Genomic DNA, 22,298 nt, shown 5'->3' with positions numbered 1-22,298 from the left:
CTGCCGGATTTTCGTACGATTTCTGAATTTCTCCGGATTTGTTCTGAAATGATATGTTATGATTTTGTATACTTTTGGGAGCCATAAGGGGAAGGTGCTGTAAGCACAAGGGAGCTATAAGGGGAAGTTCTGAGAAGTTCTGTGAAGTTCTGAATTTCTGTATATCTGTTCTGTTCTGGTGCTATGAGCACAATTGGGAGCTATAAGGGGAAGTTCTGGTGCTGTATGCACAAGGGAGCTATAAGGGGAAGTTCTGTGAAGTTCTGAATTTCTGTATATCTGTTCTGTTCTGGTGCTATGAGCACAATTGGGAGCTATAAGGGGAAGTTCTGGTGCTATCTGCACAAGGGAGCTATAAGGGGAAGTTCTGGTGCTGTATGCACAAGGGAGCTATAAGGGGAAGTTCTGGTGATGTATGCACAAGGGAGATATAATGGGAAGTTCTGAAATCTGGAATGAAGAGCTGTTCTGAAATATTTGTTCTGATTTAATCTGTTCTGACTTTTGATATGATTTCTTATTTCTGATCTGTATTTTGATTCTGATTCTGCCTGTTCTAATATGATCTGATTCTGATTTTTGTACTTTCTGTCAGCTCTGATATGATGTATTTCTGTTCTGTTCTGATTTAATTTGATCTGTACGATTCTGATTCTGTTCTGATTTGATATACGATTCTGTTTCGATTTCTGTACGGATTTCTGTCTGATGTGTTTGATGTGGACTCTGAGGATTTTGATTGGAGGTTTGATGTCTTGCTGAGCTGTTGTAGCTCATCCTTATTTTCTGCGTGGTTTTCAAGTTCTGGGAAGGGGAAGGAAGTCCAGGAATATAAGTTCATAGTCTGATTCCGTATAGGTATTTTGTCCTTTTGATTTTTATACAGTCATGGCTTTTCTGTTATGTCTTTCTTTCTGTCTGAAAGCCATGAGCTGTATTTGTACATGATTTTTTGAGGAAGAAAAAGATAGATGATCTGTTCCGCTGTATTTTGATGTTTATAGTGGCTCTGTGTGTCTGTTTTTGTGTGTAATGTTTGGAAGAAAGTTCTGAAACAAATTCCAAAGCCAGATCCTGGAATCAGTTCAGTCAGTCTGAAAGTTCCGGCCTCACGACCCGATGCGAGCGGGACCCGTCCCGGTCGGGTTGGGTCGTGACACCGGGTTGCCGAGGAGTAACCATAAGATGATGTGAATGTATTGGAAGTGATAGAGGAGGGGATAATGCTGGGATCTTTGGAGAAGGAGAGGGGTGTGAGGATGTAAGTGGAGCCATTTGTTGGTAATGTATGGGAGCAATTGGTGGGATGGATGATGATAGAAGAAAGTTGGGGACTAGGAGATGAGAGTTGGGGTTTATGGTGGTAGGCTAAGAACTCGTGGAGCTGGTGGAGATAGAATATGGGAATATGGCTTCATTGAAGTTTATATGGCGATATATGATCACACGGCCTGATATTGGGTCTAAACATTTATAGCATTTGTAGTTGATGGCATAGCCAAGGAATATGCATGGTAAGATCATTATCATTGGCAAGATTAGATACTGAAAGAAGATTGTGAGATAGGTGAGGTAAATGAAGAATTTGAGAGAGGCGTATCGTACGTGACGGGGTAGGAAGTAATCCTTTGCCAAAGTGAGCAATTGGCAGGCTTTGACCATCTCCAATTGAGATGTTGTATGAGCCACAATAATCTTCTACATAGTTGAGATTGTCCATACTATTAGTCATGTGAGCAGATGCTCCAGAATCCAGGATCCAGTCAGACGTGGTGCATGTGTTTGATGCAACAAGTGCTTGGTTTTGCAGTTAGAGTCAGATACTAAAGATTCAAATAATGCCAAAATTGATTTGCATAATGTCCTCTTTTTCCACAGTTTTGACATATGATAACTAGTCGATTTGGTGATTTTGCTCCAATGTTTGAAGTTCGTCTGTGACCTCTTGACCATCCACGTCCTCGACTAGAATATAAATATGCATGAGGGTTGGGAGCTATTGTTTCTTTAGCCGATTCAAATGTGAGATTAATTTCTTCACTAATAAGTAGTGAATAGAGATCTTCTAAACTTAATGATGTTAGCTTGGTGCAAATGGCTGTCTTGAACGTCTGGTATTGTGGGGATAATCCATTGAGTGTATAGAGAAGTACATCCTCACTGTCAATAGAAGATCCTGCAGAGGCGATATTGTCTACCAATATTTTCACATTGGTAAGATATTGTTGCATCATCATCTGTCCCATGGTGATGTGATGCAGTTTGTTTTTAAGCTGTATTACGTTAGAGCGGTTATTAGCCTATAGTCGACGATCTAGAGTTAGCCAGATTTCTAAAGAGTTGTCAAGATTCAGTACATAAGGAAGCACACTTGAGGAGATTGTTGAGCACAGTGCAACTAACAAATTTTGATCTACTAGTGTCCAGTGTATGTAAGCTTGATTGATTGAAGCAGTGCCGTTGGGTAGCTATAGAAGGCAGGAGGGAACAGTGGAGCTGCCATTGAGAAATCCAACATAGTTATTGGCTCTGAATAGTTTCAGCATCTATGACCTCCATGTAGGATAGTTGTCATTGGAGAGATGGGTGGGAACTAAAGTTTTGATGTTGGAGATGAGGAACTTGACTGAGAAAGGTATAGTGATGGTTTCAAATTAAGCATTTGTGGATATTTCACCAGTGTGTGATAATGGAGATTGTGTCATTTTGGAAACTAGAATGATGAGCCAGTTGGCTCTGATACCATAAAGACAATCTCAAGAAGTAAAAAAACACAAGAGCAGAGAAAGCAACAGTAAGAAAATACTCATAATAGTATCAGACTTTCCATTCTGATGCAATAGCTTTTCTTGGTCCATACTATAGTAGCAGCGAGGTCTACTTATATAAGTGTATGTGTGGTACCTTTACAAGTGTATGGCTGTGATTAATCAGAGTTGTTATTATCCTACGGTGGGTCTTTCTTGTGTCGTTACTGGAGTGTGCTTCCATGTGCTACATGCTGATTGAGGTGTGTTGTTAATAACACTAAAACTAATATCTATAAAACATAAATTAAGGATTTGTTTGGAATAGTTTTTTACTATTTTTTTAAATAGCTTTCGATTACAAAAATTTTTTATCTAAACACTGCTTTAGAAAGTAATAAGAAAGCTATCCCAAACCAAGCCTAAAATATGAAATTATAATTTAAAACACTGTTTTAACAACTTAACGATTTAGGATTTAGGATTTGTTTGAGACAATTTTCTTACTTCTTTATTTTTTAAAACTACATTTATAATTTTTATTCGGTCATTATTTTATTATTTCTTAATTTAAAAAAAAAGTATTTTTCTGCCCCATATTTATATCCACTTTCATAAAAAGTTGATATCATCCCAAACAGACCTTAATATTATATTATTAAAAAACAAATATATAATGCGTTGAGATATTTAAATTGATGATACATTTTGAGTGAGTAAAATATTAACTGACATCAAGATCATGGAATTCTGACATCATTGAGACCTTCAAATGACTAACAAACGGTCTACAATCAAGGGATTCAACATCGGTCATCCATCCAAACCACTCCCCATTTACCCCAGATATTTCTCCTATTTACGGGACATGCCACTCTCTGAAATCTATATATAAAACCATCCTTTCTCTTGAAAAGGGGACCCCAAGTAAGAGAGCATGATAGATATCACATATCGCTCTTGCCCCTAGCTAACTCCTCCTTAACCACAGCCCATAGTTTCGTCGGACCACCACTTGATGTCGGAGTTCCGCCGGACCGCCACCTGACCCCCCGAAGTTTCGCCGGACCACCGCCTGACCCCAAAGCTCCGTCGGACCATCGCATGAGGCCCGAAGTTTCGCCGGACTACCCCCTGATGCTTGGAGTTTCACCGGACCACCACCTGACGCCGGAGTTCCGTCAGACTACCACTTGAGGCCTGGAGTTCTATCAGACCACCAATTGAGGCCTGGAGTTCCACCGGATCACCACCTGACCCTAGAGATCTGCCAGACCACCACCTAACGCCCAAAGTTCCGCCGGACCACCGCATGACGCCCGGAGTTCCGCCAGACCACCGCATGATGCCCGTTGTTCCGCCGAACCACCGCCTGACACCCAGAGTTCCGACGGACCACCGCCTAATGCCAAAATCTCACCGAACCACCACCTCATGCCCGAATTTCCAAGTAATGCTAGACTTCCGCAAGACCACCAAGTGATGCCAGACTTCATCATCATTTGTCACTAGATTTCAACTATGCATTCGATATTTGTAATATGATCACCCTCAAGGATAAGCCAACCCATTGTAATATATCCAAACGCTAGTGGAATCATTTCAAACTAGACTAGGCCCTGTGGTTTTTTCCCCTTTCCAGGGTTTTCCACATAAAAACTCTTGTGTTCTCTATGTGTGAGCTGGATATCCATACAATGCTAAGACATAATATTATAAGTCTATCGTCACGTATATTCTAGTCCGCAACAAGCATAAATTTAAATCTGATTGAGAGCAAAGGCGTACAAAGAAAAAAAAACACAAGGTGAAGAAAAAATTTATTCTTTTTTTCTTTACAACTTTAAAGAACAAAAAAATTGCATCTAATTTATTAATTTGACATAGATATTATAATTTTTTTATTTAGGATACTTTTAAGTATTATAAAAAGTATTTTTTTAGAGAAATTGCGGGTCACGCTCGCCTAGCATTTTTATGAAGAACAAAATTACAATATGATTATAGTTTTCAGATACACAGAGCTACTAAGAGGTACAAAAGAAAAAAAAAATTGATAGAGATTACAATTATATTTAATAGATAAAGAAACTATATATATATATATATTCAAAGATAGCTTAGATGGGCAATGAAAAGCCCCAAAATCTGATAAGTCATCAGTGATCTCAAAGATGGCCAACAAGAAAAATATCTGGTGTAAATTTGTTGTTTTAAGCTAGGCAATCCGACAACGAATAGAAAGATGGAGAGGTTAACGATTCGATTACTCTGTCGTGGTCCAATCGGATGATGTAGTAAATATTTATTATATTTAAATATTTATAATAATGATATAATTATTTGTAAATATATAAAAAATTTTGAACATAGTCATTATTTCAAAATTTAAAAAATATCATTATTTAAACCAACTATGTCATCTCCCATTCTCATCACCTCCCAACTCCTCACATGGTCGAAACCCCAGTAGCTTTACACTCCTCGTCAAGCACGCTCCACCATACCTCCACCTCAAAAAATTATTAGGTGCGGAGTGTGCACCGTCCACACAAACATGGGTACCTAGCGGTACCCAGCGGTACCCAATGATACCGAGTGCCGGTACCTAGCGCGGAATAAGGCTTGTGCCAACGGTTCTCCCCATCCGCACTCCGCACCTAACAATCTCTCCTCCACCTCAGAGTCACTACAAACTACCATTTCATCCCACCAAATTCCTACTCCCTTCCTCTCGTACATTTCAAACTCATCTCTGTAGTTGCTTCCTCGAATCTCATCACCAAACAACCTCCTTCTATACCAATCATATCTAACATCAACGGCTCAAAACGCAGTGCCAAATTTTCTAAAACTGGTACATATTTTTCAATTCAACGATGGGTTATTTCTTTCTTGACGGATAAAATAAGCTGAAATATGAACACTGTTGTGTCCTGGAGTATTCGCGACAGTAGAGAAATATATAGTTTAACGTCTTAGCATTGTACGAAGATCCAACACACAATCAGATAAGTGAGAGGGTGTAGCGTTCATAAGAGACACAAGAGTTTTTACGTGGAAACCTCTGAAAAAGGGGAAAAACCACGGGCCCTGGCCCAGTTTGAATGAATCCACTAGTATTTGCAGTTGATTACAAATGAGGCTCTTCTTAGGGAGAATGCCTTAGCTTGATGTTACAAATGTACGTCATATAGAGCACATTACATGGTGGGAGTTACAATAATCAACATAGACATGTTTGTTTGGTTGGAAGGGCCGTAGTCGGCAGGAGACAGAGAAAAGACCGTTGTCTACCGATGTAGGTCGAAAAGGCCGTAGTAGGTGATAAAGGTCAAAAGGACCATAGTCGGCAAGAGATAGAGGTCCGAAAGACCGTAGTTTGTTGATGGAGGTCGGAAGGACCATAGTAGGCGGCGGATGTCAGAAGGACCGTAGTCGGCAGGAGACAAGGGTCAGAAATATCGTTGTCTGGAGATGAAGGTCGGAAGGACCATAATTTGTAGGAGACCAAGGTCAGAAAGACCATTGTAGTAGGGCGGTACTCTGGTAGAACTCTGGGCATCAGGTGGTGGCCCAACAGAAGTCTAGGCCTCAGGTGGTGGTTCGGCGAAAGTCTGGGCCTCAGGTGATGTTCTAGTGGAGCATATGGCCTCAAGTGGCGGTCCAGCGGAGCAACGACGTCAGGCGGTGGTCCGGCGGAGGTGAGGGCCTCAAGTGGTGGTCCAGCGGAGCAACGGCGTCAGGCGGTGGTCCGACGAAGGTGAGGGCCTCAAGTGGTGGTCCGGCGAAGCAACGGCGTCAGGCGGTGGTCCGGCGGAGGTGAGGGCCTCAAGTGGTGCTCCGGCGAATGTCCGGCGGTGGTCCGGCGAAACTCCGACGGTGGTCGATGAGGAGCTTCCTCCTTCACTTATCTTCTTCTCTTCTTGCTTCGGTCCCCCTTTCAAAAGAAATGAGGGACTATTTATAGATTTCTGGAGTGGCATGGCCCGTAAATAGGTGAGAGATCAAGGGTAAATGGGGAGTGGTTGGATGGACGGCCGTTATTGAATCCCTTGATCGTGTACTATTTATTAGACATTTGGAGGTCTTAATGATTTTGGAATTCGGCGATCTTGGGCTCGTTGGATTCATCTCGTCGACACGCTTGATTCGATTATAAACTCTTCATGTTTGGAAACCGTTTGGTAAATAAAATTGTGGTACGAAGCTTCCAACAGCGCTTCGGGTCCTTGATTTGGACTCATTTGGGCTCATATTGAGCCAAATTTGGTGTCGTTGGGTTCGTATTTCCGAGACGCTCAATTTGACTGTAAGTTTGTTGAAATCATAGTTTAGGTAATTCCGAATTTAATATTTGAAGTTTCCTGCTTGATTTTTGCCTCAAGATTCGTGCCCGATCAAAATAACTTTTTGATGATATATCAAGCACCAAGAAGGAAAAATCTTCTTCTAGTAATTTTGTAATTTACAGAATCAAAATAATTAAAAACTTGATGCATAGATCTACTCAAGTGAAAAAAATAACTAATCCCTCTACTACGATAAACAAATATGGGCTCGCTAGATTCCGCCGCATTCTCTTTAAAATAACAGCGAATAGATACCCTCGTTAAAATAAAATAAAATAAAACTTGCCAACTTTAAAAATTTTATCCTGGGTGACGGAACGATTAGTCCAAAAGTAAAAGGCTGTGAGAGCTTGGAGACGTGGACGCATGAAATCCAGGAGCTCCGTTGCAGCAACGAACGAAGGCCATCGGCCCATAGCCCACGCAGGTCGAATACATAACGCCACTTTCCGGCAGGCCAAGAGCAAATCCCCTACCTAATTTCCAGTTGCAGATTGCAGTCTAATGGGGCTGATCCTGGGCAAAATCTCCGTTGAAACCCCTAAATACCAACTCATCCATAAAGCCGCCGATTACGAGATCCGCACCTATGCTCCCTCAGTACTCGCCGAGGTCACCTACGACCCCGCCGTTCTCGGCGGCCGCGACGCCGGCTTCATGATCCTAGCCAACTATATTGGCGCCGTCGGCGAACCTCAAAACTCCCGCCCCGAGAAAATCCCCATGACGGCTCCCGTCATCACCCACTCGCCGCAGAAGATTGCCATGACTGCGCCCGTCGTTACAAGCGGCGGAGGAGGATCGGCGCCGGTGACAATGCAATTCGTGCTACCGGCTAATTACGCTAAAGCGGAGGATGCGCCGCGGCCGACGGACGAGAGGGTGAGGATAAGGGAGGAAGGTGAGAGGAAGTATGGGGTTGTGAGATTCAGCGGCCTGGCGACGGAGGCAACCACGGCGGACAGAGCGGAGAGGTTGAGGAGGAGCTTGGAAAGGGATGGTTATAAAGTGGTTGGAGAGTATGTGCTTGCCAGGTATAATCCGCCATGGACTCTGCCTCCTCTGAGGACGAACGAGGTCATGCTTCCCATCGAATGATACGTACAGCTTTCTATTTCTGTGGATCATTTTGCTGTTGTTGCATAAACCTTATATAAATCGAGCTTTTCCTTATTGAACTTTGAATCAGTTATCTTCTGTGTTTGTTTATGTTTATGATTTTAGAAGCTGAATTCATTGTATAGTATTTTGCCTATGTTTGCTCAGGCACTGCGCTTTCCACTGCTTTTCTTTTCTTACTCTTACTGATAAATCGACTGCATGTTACTGTAGTTCTTTGAGAATTAACTAATCCAATTCAATCTGCAAAAAGCGATGCATTTGTCAGCTGAAAAATCAATGATAAAATGCATCATTAAACACCATCAGGCTAACCATTACATCACAGTTGCACAGCACGCCGCATGTTTCCCATCGTATTATTTGAAAAAAAGGGGATGTATATACATACCACTTTATTTCATGCTATTTACATATCTAACACCCAAAATATTAATATTACATGCTTATCACCCATAGAACAAATTTGGGTGCATGGAATGAAATATTAAAATTTGTAGGATGATATGAATGGTAAAAATGAATTATATGAGTGATTGACATGTAATATTAATGTTTTGTGTGTTAGTTATGTTAATAGCATGAAATAAAGTGGTATGTATGTAAATCTCCCAAGAAAGGAATTTAAGAAGGACGCGGCTTTCGATTTCCATGTGTCTTATGTTGTTGTTACGTATAACATATAGATCAAGCATTTCGGTCTTGAAATCAATTGTCTTCTCATTTATGAATGTTGTATAATGATATAATCACTTCTCATTGTCGGTATTGTTTTAGTCGTATGTTGTTCTTATAAACAAACAAAATGAGTAAGGTTGGAAATCTAGACGTAGTTGAGAGTATTAAAAGTTAGAAAGGATCTTCATACCGCATACATCATGGTGAGCACTTGCCCTCTTTATATAGGAAAGTACCTAAAGCTGTGACAAAGAAACAATGGATATAATGAGAAGTTAATAGTGAATGGTGATGAAAACCTTCGTACAGGAGATGGAGAAAGTGGAGAACAACTTCTTCCTTGAGCAGGACCAGTTTTTATCCCCTTTCAAGATGAGCGGAGAACATCTTCTTGTCGCATAAGTATGAGAACCAACCATTGGATAAAGCTTTTGTGAACTAATCTGCAACTTGATCTTTAGTGTTTATGTGATAAGCAGTAATGGTTTCGGACTTGATGTGTTTCCTAATGTATGAGGACCAATATAAGAACGGGTGCTTGGGATTGATTGGGTGGTGATAACTAGTATAAATTTGTGCCCCCATTAAAAATTTTTTCTGGCTCCGCCCCTGATGAGGACCAATATAAGAACGGGTGCTTGGGATTGATTGGGTGGTGATGGGGTGAAGCTAAGGTGATGAGCAAACCGGAATAATTTTTCATTAAAAATAATATGGCAAGATATAAATATTTGTATTGTTAGTAAGGTTGGAATGTGACTCTTTGATTGAGCAGCATAGTCTAGGAAGAGACTGGCTACAGATTACAACATAGACATCCAAATGTTCGAATGTGCAAGTAAGATGGGGGATGATTGTGCAAAAGCTCATAGGGAGGTATGCTGTTAGTGATTGGAGAAGAGAGATGGTTAATTAAATAGGTTGCAGTCCTTCTGTGAGGAGAGCTTTGGCCCTGAGATGACGAGGAAGGTCGGCATCTAGCATGAGTCTTATTACAATTTCAATAAGGTGGGGATGTTTACACTCAGTTACCTCATTTTGCTTCAAAGTGTACGAAAAAGTATGCTTGTGGATGATGCCAAGATTTTCAAAGTAGTTTGAAGAGTGTGACAACAGTATTCACTTCTCCTATTAATTCACAAAATTTTAATTGTATGATTTAATTGCTGTTTCACAAGATTTTTAAAATGGAGAAATAGAACGGTGATTTATATTTTTATTTCATGAAAAACACCCAAAAAAATTAAAAATAGTCATCATAAAAAATACATAGTATTTATAGCCTTGTGTTGAAGTGACGGGGCATCAAAATGAATTTGTTTGACAGGCAAAACAGTATAAAACAGTATGAGTAAGAGTTTTAGAAAATGGCAATTTATGACTTTTTGATACTTGACATACATTACATAAAGATAGATTGGGAAGATTATAGAGTTCAGAAATGGAAGTAGCTAAGGATTTAAGTATGAGACCTGTCGGAAGTCCTAAATGCAGGTTCCAGAGAAATTAAATCCAAGAGGAGAAAGGGGCGGTTAATGGGGAGGATTTTAGGGGCTGAATTTGTGGAGTTAATGGGGTGATTAGGAGAGAGAGAAGACTCCATGATGGGGGTCGGCTGAACTAGAGGAGGGAGAAAAAAAAAGAATTAAGAAAGTGGGGACCATATATTGATTAGCAGATTTTTGAATACAAATCTGTAATAAAACAGATTTCAGGAAAAGGAAACTTTCCTTTAATTGGAGGGGATTTAGACAACCGTTTGAATTGAATTAAAACTCAATTAAATCAGTTGGCTAGATTCTAGGAAGTAAATAAGGAAAGCAATAAAAGGCTCATGAGGGATTTGAATTTCAAATCCCAAAATTCCAAAGGCCGGCGGGATGGATCCACGGGCTGGTTGGCAGGAAGCTGGCCGGCGAGTGGAAGGCCTGTGGCCGGCGGGAGACTGGCCAGGGGTGGGCGGGGCTGTGGCCGGCGGAAGTCGACCTTGCAAGGGGCGAGATGGGCTGCTGTAGGTGGCGGCCTGGCTGAAGAAATCTGAGGATTTCTTTGGTCTTGATTTCCCTCGCTTTGAATTTCTTCCAACTATTCCTCCACACAATGATCTGGGATTAAATCTAGAACTCACGAAGAGATCTAGTTCTCCCTTTGAACTCACTAAGAGATCAAAAGGAGGTGCACTCACAAAGAGAACAAAAGAGAATATTTTTCATTTCAAAAAAAAAAAAACTACCAAAATACAATGCATATTGCCTCATATATGGAGGCTCCAAATGAAAGAAAAAAAAGAAAAGACCACAATGCCCTCGGGGCTACATAAGTCAAAAGATGCCCTCAGGGGCAAACTCGGAAAATAAACTAATAATAATAATAAAAGAAAATATGACATAAGCTACAAGCTCAAAAATAGAGGCTGTGCATCGTAGCCATCAATCTGCGCCGTCGGCGATGGTACACGTGTCGAAATCTGATGTCCCCATCAATTCACTTCTCCCATTAATTCACAAAATTTTAATTGTATGATTTAATTGCTGTTTCACAAGATTTTTAAAATGGAGAAATAGAACGGTGATTTATATTTTTATTTCATGAAAAACACCCAAAAAAATTAAAAATAGTCATCATAAAAAATACATAGTATTTATAGCCTTGTGTTGAAGTGACGGGGCATCAAAATGAATTTGTTCGACAGGCAAAACAGTATAAAACAGTATGAGTAAGAGTTTTAGAAAATGGCAATTTATGACTTTTTTGATACTTGACTTACATTACATAAAGATAGATTGGGAAGATTATAGAGTTCAGAAATAGAAGTAGCTAAGGATTTAAGTATGAGACCTGTCGGAAGTCCTAAATGCAGGTTCCAGAGTTCGAATTTAGAGTGAGCTAACATGATGGCAATCGGTTTGGAAGGCTGAGCAATTGGTGATGGAGTTTGGACAATGTACACTGCATTGAGGTACTTACCCTTATTGGGGCCTCTATATAGTAGTCATGCTAATCAAATGAAACAAAATAGGAGTTGTCTTTGGTTAATCTGTGAATCAAAAGGAGATTGTATTTTTCCTTAGGGACATGATTAATGTTTTGAGGGATTAACTTACGAGATTAGGTAAGGAGGAGGCCTTATCCGATGTGCGAGATGGGTAGAGTGTAGCTGTTTCAAACCGTCACTTGTTGGCTGCTAGTTTATGGCTTGACATTGGAGAGTTGGATGTTCAAAATGAGAGGATGTGCCAATATCTAGATACCAATCGGAGTTGGTGTTGGGTGGTTGGTAAAGAGGGCTGATTGGGTGGTTAGATATGACTTGTGGTCTGCCCTATACTAGCAGTTAATAGCAAAATGACATTTCCTCTCACATTTTTGGTAAATTAGGTTACTGTAATGTTATTTCCCTGCTTTAGGTGGTGGTAGGTTGTTGCAACCCTGATTGATGGGAGGTGCTTGTGGCCATCCACTGTAGGTAGGACATGAGCATCTAGGTATGCAACCATGAGCAGTAGCAAGAGCAAGTTGAGTCTAGTTCAGAAACTTGTGTGGAAATTTATTGGCAAGTGCAAGATTTGTTTCCTCACTATAAAGAATTGAGTAGAGTTTACTCGTGCTCAAGTGCTCAAGATTGGTGTGGATGGTTATCTCAATGGCTTTATAATTGGATGGAAGACCATTAAGGGTGTAAAGAATGATATCCTCTAGGTAGAGAGGCATCAGTAATAGCAATGACGTCCACTTTAGTTTTTATTTTTAATAGGTATTGTGTCATAGTAAGGTCTTTCATGGACATGTTGTGAAGTTCTTATAGGAAGTACTTGTAGAAATTTAGGAAAAGTCTTGGTTGAAATCTAATTTCAACAATTTTAGAAAAACCAACAACAAGAAAACTAAGAATATAACACTCAAGAACACTTTTTTATTGAAAGTTTTATGAAACAAAATACAAGATACAAGTGGATTTTCAATTGGAGAGGAAGATCCGGCTCTCCCAACTCTCTAGATGTCGCTAGAGCCCAAAACCTCAGAGAGCTCAAATTTCAGCCAAATTCAAAGATGCCCTAATCCTAGGAAAACAAACTATTTAATGCAAACAATCCAAAAAGAAATCTCTAAATAGTCCCAATATTCAAATTTCTCTCCTAACTCCCTCAAAAATCCTTCCTAAATAGCTCAATTGGCCTGGGCAGTGCGATCGACACATACGGGAGGTGGAGAAGTTCCGCCTTTGTTAGCGTGAGACCGGCTGGACCTGTCTAACAATACTCCCCTCCCAAAGACCCACCTCGTCCGCAAGGTAGAAAGACAACTCCCTATCATAATTTTTTAAATAAACACGGGTGTCCGCGTGTCCTACACCCATATCATAATTTTTTATAATTAAATTTTATTTAAATTACAAAATTTTGACTTTTTATATTATTTTAATCAAATAAATTGTGTTAAGGGGATATTCGAACCGTATATGCATCAATACATGCTCGACTGCCGTATGCCTTAGGTTTTCGTCGCTCTCCCTGGTCTTTTGCCTCATCTTCTTTGTTTGTGCGACCAGGCGAGCCGAATGAGCTGAGGGAGCGCACAACTGAAGCCCGAAACCTCCTTGTCTTCTTGTCTTCTTCTAGTCTTCATAATTTATGCGATGAGGCGAGCCGAACCGAGCAGGCTACTGTGCTATTTTAAGCCCAGTACGTCCAACTAAAGCTGTTCTCTCATCATTCCCTTTACTCGTTAGGTTTCTCACTTGTTCGTCTTCGCCATTTATGCAGTCATCGAGGGCATCAAAGGTTACGACTCTTGTGTTTGCTCTGTCAAAGCCAGAGGAGGGAGAGTGAAGCAGATAAGTTCGATTAGAGTATAGATTGTTAGTATTTTTTATTTCCGCAAGCAAGTGAGCAAATTATACTTACCAATTTATTTATTGTTTATGGTTTTTTTTCCCCTTGTATTCCCGCTAACCTTTACTTAGTAAGGAAGGTTAGAGAATAAAAAAATATTAGATACAGAATGTCGGTCATACTCGACATTTTGTACTAAACATTTTATATTGTAAACTAGAAAAGTTATTATGACGTTGATTTTGTATTGTTTGTCATTTCTAATATGATGTTACATTAATTTCTAATTTTTTATACACTATTTAAAAAACATTTGTAATGTCGTGTACGCGCTGTACTTGTTCCAAGTCATGTCACTGTGTCCGTGCATCTTAGGGAATAACTCTCTAAATCAAAAACCATAAATGAAAATTTGCTGTTGTTGAATTACCACATAAATTTTCAGCATTATTTTAAACTTGTTGCATTTAGTTATGCAGTGATAACCACTAGCTAGACGCACTTGCAGCACAGAAGTAAACAAAGATTTATAAAAGCCACGTATTTCTCTCTTAGCAAACAAAACAAAGCATGAATGCTAAGATCTTGAATATCCAAACATCAGGTGTTATGTTTTGTGTGAAGGTATATGCATACCTTAAGTGGCAAATTGACATGTGTTTTATAGAATTGATTCTTGAATTTGCTATACAAAAGGCATCAATGCCATTTTTTTCATCACCTTTGCGGAAGATTATCACTACAGCTAAAATAACCATATCAACACTCACCAGAGCTGATAAAAGCGTCTCACTATTTTTTCTTTTCTGTTTTCTCAAAATCAAGTATTTCAAAGCAAATCTTAAAATAATGCGCGAAAAGTGTTACAGCAGCAGTCAAAATTTTGTGTCAAATGAAGCTAAAACCTTGAACAAAGTCAAGAGCATGCCCAAGCCAGGACAAACGATGATAAGAATTGTTTCCTTCTTGTCCAGAAGAGTTGTTATTTATGAACTAGAGAATTAGATTAAGTGGGTTAATTAGAGTTTGTGCTTCCATGGCATGTATAATATGCTCCAAACTGACACACCAAATGATAAATGCATGATGAAGGGTACGGCTGACTGGGAAGGCCTATTTGCTACTTGAAAATTTTATAGAATCTTCTCCTACGACCACCATGCTCCTTTTGATAACTTCCTGCTGGTTTCAAAATGATCCTTGCAGAACAAGGCAAGGTCGAAGTATGAAATTGATGAATTGTGCTATGGATTTGCTTTCTCTTTCCAGATTTCGAAGGGAAATACAACCACCGTTTCTTTGCTTTATCTTAACCGCAAGGATCATGACTTTATCCCGATTGGCCAAGATCCCTCTGGTGGTCTCTCGACCACCAACTACATTGATCTTTCTCCATACTCTAGCAGAAGTTACCCCATGCGCTCATGGGGAGCACTCTAATATATCACTTTGTAGGGCCAGCTAGACCTGCCCAATAGCACAATATAATATATCACCTAGTAGGGCCAGCTAGACCTGCCCAATAGCACTTATCATTGTACTGCGTGGATTTTGATGTTTAGATGGACCAAATTGTAGCTATATGCTCCATAGGTTGTTTATATATTTCATTTACTATTTTGCTGAGACAGCTGTGATAGTTTGAGTAGACCTCCATCAATCAAAGCCTTCCTTGCCCCTCTAGATCATTGAAGTTTTACTTTCTACTTTCAAAGCCCTCTGATTTGAGGAATCCACAATCCTATTCCACTGTACAGTGCATGCTTTTGTCGACTCTTCTTAGGCAGCTATAACCTAAAATTTAGATAATTATGCCAGATTAGTTGGCTTCAAAATTTTCTAATGTAAAATAGTTATTTAAACTTTTTAAATTTACCCTGAAATAATTTCACTGTTACTTACCTGTCTGCCTATAATATCCCATTATTATATCACTTGAGCTATACAATGTCATGAAAGCCTTATAGTTTCCTGGTTTCTCTGTTGCGTGTTCTTATGGTCATAATTGATTCATTCATAAGCATCCCATGTATGCTATCAATCTTGTGTTGATTTGTGTTTACCTCTGTGCCAAAGTTATATTACTCAACAATATGCCAAAGCGTGGCCGCTATGATTTTTCCCACCTGAAATCATAGAGAATCTACCATTAAATGACGGCATCTGTATGAAATGAATACCGATATCAATATCAGGTCTAATTATGTACACTACTGTTCATGATGTAGAACGGAAAAAAGGAGGCGTTGCAAAGGAGGGGATTCTTCTTAATGGAATCTGAAATATTTCAGATTTTCTGCTTTCAGAAATCTGAAAGGAATCCCAACTCTATGTGTGGGGAGGAAGGACTTGCAGCAAGAGCTATGGAGTTCCAGCAAAGGGAAGTAAAGGAGGAGGGGAGTTATGAGAGGGAGGGGAGAGACGGGTCACAGGAAAAAGAGGGAATTTTATTTCCAAAACATGATTTCTGATTTTAGGAAATAAGAGTAAAGCTTTGGAGTGAAGGAAATTTCTTGCTAAAGCATTTAGGAGGAGAGGGAAACGGCGGGACCACAGGGAAAATTAAATGGAAATTAAATTGGGAAATCCACTTGCATTATCCCGTGACAGGTTTGACATTGGTGGGTTACGGGAATAGAATTAAGTGGGAAAATTTTATTTCCAAATTCCAATTCTGGTTTTAGGAAGTAGAATAGGTAATGATTAATTAATGTCTTAAATCTGAATTTAAATTCAAATTTGAGAATTAATGACGATTGGCTTAAATGGTGGGAGAGATTAATGGGGTGAATAATCCTAATTCGAATTCAAATTTTCGAATTCAAATTTGCATTAATGAAGAACTCTTCCCTAAATTGATTACAAGGGAAGGATTAAGGGAGGCCGGCGGGATTTTTTTGAATTCAAAATTCTGAGATTTTATTTCAGAATTAATGACATCATTAAATGCCTAATTATTAAGAATGAATTAAGCAATAAATAAATTTGAATTCAAATTTGAATTTTGAATTCAAATCCTTTGTTAACTTAATCCCTCCAATTTAGGAAAGGCAATTAATAATTGGAGCAAAGGTGGGGGTTCTCGGTTGGGGTGATGGAGGGGTTGTTAAAACTGGCGGTTCGATGGGAAGGAGGAAGGGACCGGTGGCGGTGGAAGGAGGAGATGGGGATGTCGACAAGGAGAAAATGAAAAGATAACGAAAAGAATAAAACCACGAACCCGGCCGTCTCCAAGGTTGGTGGGTGATACGATTTCCCTTCTCCAAGGGACTCAAATCACGAGCCCGGACCCATCCTGCGGCTGGTGACAACTTAGATTCCTCTCATAGGAATCTCACTAACGCTCTCTCACAAGAAGAACATAAGTGTGGGAAACAAAATTTTTCATATTAATCAACCATCCTCATTACAATAGCTTAATGCCCTTATTTATAGGCCCCAATATGAGAAAAATCGAAATTACAAAATTGCCCCTTGGGCCATAACACTCAAACAAACTATCCTAGGGGTAAAACAGGAAATACATTAATTTAGAACTAAAATTCAGAAAAATAAATCATAATAGAAGGTTTAAATGATAGCCGTCGATTTGCGACGCCTCCTGTGATAGATGCGCCAAATCTTCGTACCGATGTCCGCATCAACAACCTATTTCATTATGTATCTCAATATTTCTTCAAAATATGCAGGTTACGTCATATCTTCATCGCATGGTTGAAATATTAGTAACAAGGGTATTGCCCCATCTCCCAATGGCATTAAACCAATTGCTTGTGGATAGTGAGGTATGATTTCATCCATCCCAGTTACTTTTTTCTTTCTATTTTAAGAATGGTAGGAATCACGGACACAAGGCTAATTTTTAATTTATGTATGTAGTAGAGTCAAATTACAAATAAGTATGCATGATCCAGCTACTAAGAGAGGGTATAAAAGTAGATACAGATCGAATTGCACATAGGGAGATATTGAGTATTTATTTTAAAAAGTCTCCAGGTGTACTCATATATATATATATATAAAAATTAATCATTGGACACAAGGCTAATTTTTAATTTATGTATGTAGTAGAGTCAAATTACAAATAAGTATGCATGATCCAGCTACTAAGAGAGGGTATAAAAGTAGATACAGATCGAATTGCACATAGGGAGATATTGAGTATTTATTTTAAAAAGTCTCCAGGTGTACTCAAAGAATATTAACTGAATAATTACTATGAGTGGTTGATTTCAAGAATCAAATGCTGGGTAAACTATATATTTAAATGAATTAGGAGAGAAAAAAGTAACTAAGCTCTATTACTCTGTGGCTAAACAAAAAAAAGTGGAAGATTTTGGTCCTTATTTCCTTTTTCTGTCATCCCATCTCCAGCTGTACCACGGTTTGTTAATTTTCTTTTCTTGGCCTTTCCTTATCACCCAAGAATGACGAAATCTATACATGCTTGTGCAATCAGTTCCATGAGTGTTGCAATGATCTGGATTTTTACCTGAAGAATCAGTTTTTTCTGCAATGGCTTTGTTGTGCCTTTTATGCTGTGTTTAGTCTCAGAAAATCGAGAATCTTCTTATAGACTTCTTTCTATCTTTGATTGAGTCATTCAAGGATGAATCAGTGTAGTTTTTTGCACAAGCAACCAGGAATAGGATTTGCGTAAAAATTTTCTTCTAGCTTTGATGTGGGTCCAGCTTGCCTTTCGTATGGTCCTCCAAGTCTTCTAGCATGGTTCCTTCTAACTTGATCTTCAAATTTCTCCCATGTTATGGTGCCCTTGTCCAACTTATCTATCAATCCCACTATCTTCCGCCTATATTATTAAAATCAAATAGTCATGGAGAAATTACAACAAAAACCATTTTGCTATGAGCATGCTTGCTTTTATTGTGGGGTATAAAATACCTGTCAGGATTTATGGTTTTAAGGAATCCTTTAAATCTTCTGTGACCTTTCACCGTTTTCGCCATATTACCATCATAGGTATACACAAAAACATCACTGTTTAGGGCTACAATGTAGTCGATTGCAGCAAGCCGGTTATGGTATGGTTTGAATGGTCTCAACTCTTCTTCTGTTGCTAAGCTTTTATGTGTATGAATGTTGGGATACTCTTTCTTTAAAGAAGCCATGCTGTTGCGTCCAAAAGTTTCTCCAGCAACTATGTAGATGTTGGTTGTTGATGGATATCCCATGGCTTTTAAGAATAAAGCAGCCTCTCGCGGTGTCAATGGACACCCTCCTTGAATTCTCCTCTCTGCACCATTTATACTCTTTTCCTTCCAATGCTTCACTCGGTATCTCATTAATTGAAGAACTTCTGCCTCCTCCTTTGTAAGGTTGTGACTGCAACCAGTGAATGCAAGCATGTCCTTCTCATATCTGTCATTCCATGACGTTTTCTAATCATAAATTACAAGTAGATTCTTTACCTGTATATCCTTTTAAAGGGAGGGGAAGGTACCTCAAATGCAGTGCAATGTAGTGATTGCTTCCATTTCTTAGCCTATCAACCAGTTCCTTCCCAAGCTCTTCAATCTGTGGTGTGTATCTCAGTGCCAGATAGTTAACCCGGCATCGGAGCCTCTGGATCGACGGAGGAAGTCCATTGTTCGCAATTCGAGAATCGGTCTTTATGAATACCACCACCTTCCGTTTCCTTAAAATTTTGGCAAAGTCTCTATAGTACGGGCTCTGGAAGAAGCGGCAATTTAATTAGTACATTATATAACATATTTCAGCCATAGTTGCTGTTGATTCATTACCTTGGAATAGGAGATTGGCTCCTTAATGAGTGGTTTGATTCCAGCATATTTGTGTGGTAGAGATTCTACAATCTCAATATCCTCTCTCAATGTATTCACAAAGTGCTTCCAGTCAAAAATATCTTTGAAACCACTAGAACAGAAAAATTAGTATACTTCAGTGTCACAAATTTGTTCCTTTCCAACAAAAAATTTGAAGGAGACTATATAGATATCTATATATATAGTACCTTGAATCTTTCCAGAAAGAATCATGATCTAAATGGGGAAGAACAAGTGTTGCATCCATTAACTTAGCCGCTGCCACCATATCACTTATCTGCATCATCACAATTACCTTTTTTTTTTAGTTCAGAAGATGGTATTATGACTGCAAATGAAAAGGATATTTTGATTTAGGATATTTTACTCCTATTCTCATTTGATTCAGTCCGCCATTGGCATGAACTATGAGATAGCCATTCGAGGTTGAAGTTGCAGGTCCTATCAATGAGAAAAGTGTTGTAACAATGTTTAGATATTGAGATATAAATGAGTAAAAGGAGGGATGAGGGTTGCATCTAGATTTACTTATTTTATCTTTTGGTCTGGAGATGCATTGCTCGTAGCCTTCGTTATAAGGTTTTCTCCATATTTCTGGGACCTGTAAGCAAGAGAACATTTTCCTTACAAAGTGCAAGTATTCCATTCAAGAACTTCAACATTTAACACCATATATATGCTTATTGAAATCTTGGATTGAATCATGTTTTAGAAGTTTTTTTATTATTATTATTTTTTAATGGAGTGTCAAGGCACAAATTTGATGATGACAAAATTCAATTATATTATGTTGGCAATAACTTTTAGGAATTTTACTCATTAAACTAGTTGGTGCTAAAGCTAGATTTTAAGACTCAATAATGTAGAAGAGATTAGGGAAAGCATAATATTTCGAAATATTATGCTTTCTTTTCTTTTGAAAAAAGCAGAAGGGGTAGTTATACAAATAACATTTATATTTTATCTATATAATACCACCTAGTATGATAAAATAAACTTTTTTTTGAAATAAATTATTAATGTTTTTTACAGTTTATTTTAAAATTTTAGCAATTGGTTTTATAAAATAATAAATTTTTAGTATGAGCATTACTCTTATTCTTAATGCATGAGAATCTTACTTTTAAATGAAAGGTTTTTTAGAGCTCATTCCATTTTTATTCTCTGTTTCATTTTTCACATACTATATAGATATCATAATGGCATCTAATAAAGGGTTCATTTGAGATGATTTTTTTAGTATTTTTTTCAGTAGTTTTTTAATATAAATTAAAAAAAATTGTAATGAAAAGCTGCTTGATATTTTAGAAAAAAAAAAGCTATTTAAAAATTGATTGAAATCTTTTTTTTGTGACATTTAGGCTAATTAAGGTAGATTTACACATGCATTGCATGCACAAGACTCGAAGTTAAGACTTTTTAATTGGTATTCTAAGCTCTTAACCAACAAATCAAGTTGAGCTGTGTAAACCTAAAATTCTAACTAAAGTGTTAATAAATATGCATGATTGCGTCTACATAGCTCACCTTGATCTGTTGGTTGGGAGCTTTTGCTATCAATTAAAAGGTCTTGAGTTCGGGTCTTTGAGTATACGATGTGTGTTCTTAATTGGCCTAAATGTCCCAAAAAACATGCATGATTGTGCATATAAAAACTATCTTTTCTACCACTTTAGTTTTTTGTAGAGATGGTAGAATGATGAAAATGAATATCATAAATATCCTCTCTAACAATAATTGAAACAGAACTCAAGAAAATGAAGATGAAAATAATGTTGCGTAAAAATTCTCAAAGGTCATGTTCAATATAATAATACTAGAGAATGACTGGAAGATAAAAGGGTGATGTCAACAATACATTTTTTTCAATAAAAATATTCAGTCCAAAATCTAATAAAAAAAAAATGTATGCGTATGCATCTTTTGACAATCAAAAAAGTAAAAAATCATAAAATATTCTCTAAATAATTAAAATAGTACCACTGAAAAAGATGGCGATAGGAATGTTGCAGAAATTTTCCTTAAAAAAAAAGAAAATCAAATATTATGCGGTAAATTCTTTTCAAAGTCGTATAGAACAGTACAAAAAAGAAAAATATCATTACAAAAACAAATGTCTGAATCACATTCGTTTAGGTCCTGCAACAATTTACGTAGTTGAAGGTTATAAAAATACCGGAGCGTGACTCTTTCGTATGGCCGTTAGCTTGTCCATCTCTACATTGAACGCAAGGCCGCCGCCGTCGCCGGCGATCGGATGGTGGTGCAGAACGCCGTCACCGGTCGTAATTCTGCTCATCTGAAAGACGCTCGCAAAGCCAAATAGCATTAACACGGCGAGCATGAGCACAAGCGCTGCCCCCCTCCTCCCTCCCCTTCCCCTCCTCCATTCCGCCGCAGGCGGAGTCTCCTCGCCGTCATCATCGGAATATGCTCGTTCGATGTCGCCGGCCATGTTGTCCTGTACACGGCGGCGCGTCGGTCGGCAGAGCCTCGGGCTTTGCGGCAGACTTGTGCTGGTTTTCGGCCCGACGGCAACTGCCATTGCCCGCCCGGTCGGATTGAATGAGACTATTTATATTAACATAGAGAGAAGTGATCGAATGAGAGAAACGGATCGAACGAAAGAGAAGAAGAGGCCGGGAACCGCTTCTCCCTCTCCTTAATAACGAAAATTCGGCCTTCAATTTCTGATTTGGTTCTATTTTTGTGATAAAAATTAAAATATTTTGTTTTTTAAGAAAATAAAACTGATTTCCATGAGGA

General features: G+C 38.6%; 2 protein-coding genes and 2 long non-coding RNA genes across 4 annotated transcripts; 3 read left to right on the top strand and 1 right to left on the bottom strand.

Annotated features, from left to right (window-relative positions):
* Positions 1 to 1,851: 1,851 nt before the first annotated feature.
* LOC114579196 lies at positions 1,852 to 17,567 on the top strand. Its single transcript, XR_003700117.1, has 3 exons — positions 1,852 to 1,861; positions 17,294 to 17,296; positions 17,418 to 17,567. It is a non-coding gene; the product is annotated as an uncharacterized LOC114579196 (long non-coding RNA).
* Positions 7,458 to 8,380, top strand: LOC110097495 (heme-binding-like protein At3g10130, chloroplastic). Its single transcript, XM_020823878.2, has one exon. It carries the CDS (start codon positions 7,604 to 7,606, stop codon positions 8,195 to 8,197), a length of 594 nt encoding a protein of 197 aa, XP_020679537.1. The 5' UTR covers positions 7,458 to 7,603; the 3' UTR covers positions 8,198 to 8,380.
* Positions 12,956 to 17,244, top strand: LOC114579195. The gene is made up of 2 exons (XR_003700116.1): positions 12,956 to 13,578; positions 13,660 to 17,244. It is a non-coding gene; the product is annotated as an uncharacterized LOC114579195 (long non-coding RNA).
* Positions 17,568 to 17,778: 211 nt separating the features above from the next.
* Positions 17,779 to 20,378, bottom strand: LOC110097503 (O-fucosyltransferase 19). Its single transcript, XM_028693137.1, has 7 exons — positions 20,061 to 20,378; positions 19,900 to 19,973; positions 19,721 to 19,809; positions 19,491 to 19,623; positions 19,190 to 19,419; positions 18,631 to 19,107; positions 17,779 to 18,538 (listed from the first exon to the last, which is right to left on the bottom strand). Exons 1-7 carry the CDS (start codon positions 20,176 to 20,178, stop codon positions 18,343 to 18,345), a joined length of 1,317 nt encoding a protein of 438 aa, XP_028548970.1. The 5' UTR covers positions 20,179 to 20,378; the 3' UTR covers positions 17,779 to 18,342.
* Positions 20,379 to 22,298: the final 1,920 nt, after the last annotated feature.

This window comes from Dendrobium catenatum, unplaced genomic scaffold, assembly GCF_001605985.2.
Source record: "Dendrobium catenatum unplaced genomic scaffold, ASM160598v2 fragScaff_scaffold_231, whole genome shotgun sequence".
Lineage (NCBI taxonomy): Eukaryota > Viridiplantae > Streptophyta > Magnoliopsida > Asparagales > Orchidaceae > Dendrobium > Dendrobium catenatum.
Note: the sequence above shows the minus strand (reverse complement) of the source record. Positions and strands in the feature narration are given on the sequence as shown.

Bases quoted from the DNA above. Each gene is read 5' to 3' on its own strand.
- LOC110097495 (XM_020823878.2), top strand. From the start codon at position 7,604: ATGGGGCTGATCCTGGGCAAAATCTCCGTTGAAACCCCTAAATACCAA.
- LOC110097503 (XM_028693137.1), bottom strand. From the start codon at position 20,178: ATGGAATACTTGCACTTTGTAAGGAAAATGTTCTCTTGCTTACAGGTC. The intron at 19,974-20,060 runs GTAAATCTAGAT...TCTCATTGATAG, and splicing joins CAGACCAAAAGATAAAATAA to GACCTGCAACTTCAACCTCG. The intron at 19,810-19,899 runs GTAAAATATCCT...GTGATGATGCAG, and splicing joins TGAATCAAATGAGAATAGGA to ATAAGTGATATGGTGGCAGC.